The following is a 6,000-nucleotide window of genomic DNA, read 5'->3' as shown; positions in this document are numbered from 1 at the left end:
TAAAACAGAGAGGTGTCTTGTCCTTCTAGATTCCATGTTAATATTAGATAAAGTATAAACAGAGGTGTCTTGTCCTTCTAGATTCCATGTTAATATTAGATAAAGTATAAAACAGAGAGGTGTCTTGTCCTTCTAGATTCCATGTTAATATTAGATAAAGTATAAAACAGAGAGGTGTCTTGTCCTTCTAGATTCCATGTTAATATTAGATAAAGTATAAAACAGAGAGGCGTCTTGTCCTTCTAGATTCCACGTTAATATTAGATATAGTATAAAACAGAGAGGTGTCTTGTCCTTCTAGATTCCATGTTAATATTAGATAAAGTATAAAACAGAGAGGTGTCTTGTCCTTCTAGATTCCATGTTAATATTAGATAAAGTATAAAACAGAGAGGTGTCCTGCCCTTCTAGATTCCATGTTAATATTAGATAAAGTATAAAACAGAGAGGTGTCTTGTCCTTCTAGATTCCATGTTAATATTAGATAAAGTATAAAACAGAGAGGTGTCCTGCCCTTCTAGATTCCATGTTAATATTAGATAAAGTATAAAACAGAGAGGTGTCTTGTCCTTCTAGATTCCATGTTAATATTAGATAAAGTATAAAACAGAGAGGTGTCTTGTCCTTCTAGATTCCATGTTAATATTAGATAAAGTATAAACAGAGGTGTCTTGTCCTTCTAGATTCCATGTTAATATTAAAGTATAAAACAGAGGTGTCTTGTCCTTCTAGATTCCATGTTAATATTAGATACAGTATAAAACAGAGGTGGCTTGTCCTTCTAGATTCCATGTTAATATTAGATAAAGTATAAACAGAGGTGTCTTGTCCTTCTAGATTCCATGTTAATATTAAAGTATAAAACAGAATAATAAAAGCACAAGAAGCAAACATACTGTATACCTGATAAACATAGTCATTTTAAATGTGTTTAGAAGTGTAAAACGTAACAGTAATTGATTGACAGCGGCTATTGAATGATATCTCCCTATTCTACACATCATTGTTTGACATATGAATAAATGATTGTCAGCTTGTATAGTGGACATGAGTTGGTCATGATTGGTTGTTCATGGTCACGTGATGAAGTAGCCCCTCCCGAGATTTCAAAATCAGTGTATCTCGAACCAAAAGAGAATTTCCTCTTTGTCTAATAAAGGTGTTGTTTTCTCCCGTGGGAGACTCTTGTTCAGGTACTGTGTGTGTGTGTGTCTGAATGTGTGTATGTGTTTCTCTCCTAGCTGTAGTTCAGAGTACCATTCTATCAAATCCCATCAGTCTTCAGACCATCATTAACATACAGTAGAGCAGGGGTGTCAAACTCAAATACCCAGTGGGCCAAAATGTAAAACCTGAACAAAGTCACGGGCCAACATTGAACAAATTAACCTTTTAATATGGACCCAAACAAGTTTTGCTTTAACATTGAATATGGAACAAGCATCGCTTATTACCATACAATATATAATTTAATAGTGGAGACATGCAAAATCGAATTTTAAATGAAAAAACACATCAATGGCATTAATTTATTAAATAAATAAAATTTAAATAAAAATCGTATGCCTCTTTTCTATTTGCAGCCTTCTGATTTAAATACCAAAATAAACTTTTTCCACTGGCTAATCATTTTACAAATAAAATGATAATAAATCAATCAACCATTCAAGCCCATGCCTTGTAGCAAGAAAAAGTGCACAAAGAAAACGTTAGTTATTGCACACTGATCTAATCTGATGTGCCCAAGCCAGATACCTGGCATCTCTTCTTGCTAGTTGCTAGTTCATCAATGTCTGGGCTCAGGCTCTGCGTTGAAGAAATCTACTGTGTTCCTGCTCAGGCTCACGTTTGAAAATGCTTACTTTTTCTCTGGGCATACGAGGTCACAAACGTTCATCATGCACTTTTTCACGAACTCTCCCTCATTAAAGGGCCGGGCTGATTTTGCGATCTCTGCTGCCACTATATAACTAGCCTTTACAGCAGCCTCACTTTGTGATGTGGCTTTTTTGAACATATTCTGTTGTGAAACCAAACTTCTTTTCATCTCCTCTACTTTCTGGCTCCTTTGAGTCATGTCCAGGTCCTTGTATTTGTCATGGTGTTTCGTTTCATAGTGTCGTCTAATGTTGTACTCCTTACTTACAGCCACGTTGACTCCACAAACAAGACAAACAGGTTTGTCTTTTACATATGTAAACAGATATTCTGCCTCCCACTTGTCCAGAAAGCTCCAGAAAGCGCGATTTTTGGGAAGGGTAGCGCGCTGACAGTTGTAGCGTCTATGTTGCTATGACTTCTGTCACAGAGGAGAGGGCGTTTCAGGGTCCTGTCCTGATTGGCGCGCGAAAACAACAGCAGAGCATTATGGGATTCGTAGTATTAGCGGTGAATGCGCTGTATAATACCGTTGGGCCAGCTCTAGTAGTAATTTGGTATTGTCTCGCGGGCCAAATATAATTACCCCGCGGGCCAGAGTTTGACACCCATGCAGTAGAGAGTTCATTAATCAGCAGTGCAGAGAAAGTAACTATGAGAAGACTTTCTCACAGATCCAATGTTCTGAAGAGGAACAATCAAAACTCCACCATTGTCCATGGCCTGATGACATGTGATGGATGAACGCACAGTAATGGAGTGTACTACCAAGAGGATGTCCAATTCTCCAATACCTGCAGTAGAAACAACACAGAGTTAGACTGACCTCTCTCAGAACCTACAGTATGAACCACACAGAGTTAGACTGACCTCTCTCAGAACCTAGAGTATGAACAACACAGAGTTAGACTGACCTCTCTCTCAGAACCTAGAGTATGAACAACACAGAGTTAGACTGACCACTCTCTCAGAACCTAGAGTATGAACAACACAGAGTTAGACTGATCTCTCTCTCAGAACCTAGAGTATGAACAACACAGAGTTAGACTGACCTCTCTCTCAGAACCTAGAGTATGAACAACACAGAGTTAGACTGACCTCTCTCTCAGAACCTAGAGTATGAACAACACAAAGTTAGACTGATCTCTCTCAGAACCTAGAGTATGAACAACACAGAGTTAGACTGACCACTCTCTCAGAACCTACAGTATGAACAACACAGAGGTAGACTGACCACTCTCTCAGAACCTACAGTATGAACAACACAGAGTTAGACTGACCTCTCTCTCAGAACCTAGAGTATGAACAACACAGAGTTAGACTGACCTCTCTCTCAGAACCTAGAGTATGAACAACACAGAGTTAGACTGACCTCTCTCTCAGAACCTACAGCACAGGTGTCAAACTCATTCCACGGAGGGCCGAGTGTCTGCGGGTTTTCGCTCCTCCCTTGTACTTGATTGATGAATTAACATCACTAATTAGTTAGGAACTCCCCACACCTGGTTGTCTAGGGCTTTATTGAAAGGAAAAACCAAAAACCTGCAGACACTAGGCCCTCCGTGGAATGAGTTTGACACCCCTGACCTACAGTATGAACAACACAGAGTTAGACTGACCTCTCTCTCAGAACCTAGAGTATGAACAACACAGAGTTAGACTGACCTCTCTCTCAGAACCTAGAGTATGAACAACACAGAGTTAGACTGACCACTCTCTCAGATCCTAGAGTATGAACAACACAGAGTTAGACTGACCTCTCTCTCAGAACCTAGAGTATAAACAACACAGAGTTAGACTGACCTCTCTCTCAGAACCTAGAGTATGAACAACACAGAGTTAGACTGACCTCTCTCTCAGAACCCAGAGTATGAACAACACAGACTTAGACTGACCTCTCTCTCAGAACCTAGAGTATGAACAACACAGAGTTAGACTGACCTCTCTCTCAGAACCTAGAGTATAAACAACACAGAGTTAGACTGACCTCTCTCTCAGAACCTACAGTATGAACAACACAGAGAATCAGTCCTACTTCTTCCACTGTGGTCAGTGTTATTATAGAGCAGTAGTCTCTTACCTTGGGGTGGTCAGTGTTATTATAGAGCAGTAGTCTCTTACCTTGGGGTGGTCAGTGTTATTATAGAGCAGTAGTCTCTTACCTTGGGGTGGTCAGTGTTATTATAGAGCAGTAGTCTCTTACCTTGGGGTGGTCAGTGTTATTATAGAGCAGTAGTCTCTTACCTTGGGGTGGTCAGTGTTATTATAGAGCAGTAGACTCTTACCTTGGGGTGGTCTGTGTTATTAAAGAGCAGTCGTCACTTACCCCGGGGTGGTCAATGTTATTATAGAGCAGTAGTCTCTTACCTTTTGGTGGTCAGTGTTATTATAGAGCAGTAGTCTCTTACCTTGGGGTGGTCAGTGTTATTATAGAGCAGTAGTCTCTTACCTTGGGGTGGTCAGTGTTATTATAGAGCAGTAGTCTCTTACCTTGGGGTGGTCAGTGTTATTATAGAGCAGTAGTCTCTTACCTTGGGGTGGTCAGTGTTATTATAGAGCAGTAGTCTCTTACCTTTTGGTGGTCAGTGTTATTATAGAGCAGTAGTCTCTTACCTTGGGGTGGTCAGTGTTATTATAGAGCAGTAGTCTCTTACCTTGGGGTGGTCAGTGTTATTATAGAGCAGTAGTCTCTTACCTTGAGGTGGTCAGTGTTATTATAGAGCAGTAGTCTCTTACCTTGGGGTGGTCAGTGTTATTATAGAGCAGTAGTCTCTTACCTTGAGGTGGTCAGTGTTATTATAGAGCAGTAGTCTCTTACCTTGGGGTGGTCAGTGTTATTATAGAGCAGTAGTCTCTTACCTTGGGGTGGTCAGTGTTATTATAGAGCAGTAGTGTCTTACCTTGGGGTGGTCAGTGTTATTATAGAGCAGTAGTCTCTCACCTTGGGGTGGTCATTGTTATTATAGAGCAGTAGTCTCTTACCTTGGGGTGGTCAGTGTTATTATAGAGCAGTAGTCTCTTACCTTGGGGGGGGGGGGGGTCAGTGTTATTATAGAGCTGTAGTCTCTTACCTTGGGGTGGTCAGTGTTATTATAGAGCAGTAGTCTTACCTTGGGGTGGTCAGTGTTATTATAGAGCAGTAGACTCTTACCTTGCGGTGGTCAGTGGGGTGCCGTCCACCCATTTCCAGGGCCCCTTAGTAACAGAGTCAGTCAGACCAATCCAGGCATAACTGACTGATTTAAACCCATTGATAAATGTCTGTTGAGGAACAGGAAAAGCATTGTTAATAATACATGATGGACTAATAAATAAAGTAGCTCTCTGTCTCTCACCTGTTCCTCTTCACTGTTAATGATCACCAGGTCTGCTCCTCTCTCCAGACAGTCCTGTCTACTCTTCTCCCATGATTTCTTCTCAGTAGACAGGTAGTAACAGCTACAGCCAAACCTTCTCCATCCTTCAGGACAGGACCCTAGAAGTTTGACATTTACCATATTGACACTCAAATGTTATGAAAAATAAAAAGAGCATGACTCAGATAAAGCTAATGAACCCTTCCAATGAGCTGATAGAGATTCTGCCCTTCACCAGGAAATAATTCTAATGTTCTGGTGATTTCTCACAGCAATCGTTTGTGTGAATTTCCTGTTTGCCTTTAGCTTTTACACTGAACAAAAATTGAAACGCAACATGCAACCATTTCAAAGTATTTGCTTAGTTACAGTTCATATGAGGAAATCAGTCCATTGAAATACATTTTTTAGGCCCTAATGTATGGATTTCACATGACTGGGAATACAGACATGCATCTGTTGGTCACAGATATCTTAAATAAAAGGTCGGGGTGTGGATCAGAAAACCACCATTTGTCTCCTTCACATAGAGTTGATCAGGCTGTTGATTGTGGTCTGTGGAATGTTGTCCCACTCCACTTCAATGGCTGTGCAAAGTTGCTGGATATTGATGGGAACTGGAACACTGTTGTACACGTCAATCCAGAGCATCCCAGACATGCTCAATGGGTGACATGTCTGGTGACTATTCAGGACATGGAAGAACTGGGACATTTTCATCTTCCAGGAGATGTGTACAGATCCTTGCTACATGCAGATGAGCTTC

At 40.6% G+C, this 6,000-nt stretch overlaps 1 protein-coding gene across 1 annotated transcript in view; it reads right to left on the bottom strand.

Moving 5' to 3' along the window:
• Window positions 1-902: 902 nt before the first annotated feature.
• The window catches only part of LOC129842094 (fibronectin-like), a 28,534-nt gene continuing 23,436 nt past the window's right edge, over window positions 903-6,000 (bottom strand). The window contains exons 9-11 of the mRNA XM_055910491.1: window positions 5,214-5,353; window positions 5,030-5,139; window positions 903-2,672 (exon numbers count right to left, since the gene is read on the bottom strand). Of these exons, the coding sequence (XP_055766466.1) occupies window positions 2,531-2,672; window positions 5,030-5,139; window positions 5,214-5,353 (392 nt within the window). The 3' untranslated portion in view covers window positions 903-2,530. The remainder of the gene's footprint in view (window positions 2,673-5,029; window positions 5,140-5,213; window positions 5,354-6,000) is intronic.

The sequence above is a fragment of the Salvelinus fontinalis genome, unplaced genomic scaffold, assembly GCF_029448725.1.
Source record: "Salvelinus fontinalis isolate EN_2023a unplaced genomic scaffold, ASM2944872v1 scaffold_0011, whole genome shotgun sequence".
Classification (NCBI taxonomy): domain Eukaryota; kingdom Metazoa; phylum Chordata; class Actinopteri; order Salmoniformes; family Salmonidae; genus Salvelinus; species Salvelinus fontinalis.
This window is presented reverse-complemented; position numbering and strand designations above follow the sequence as displayed.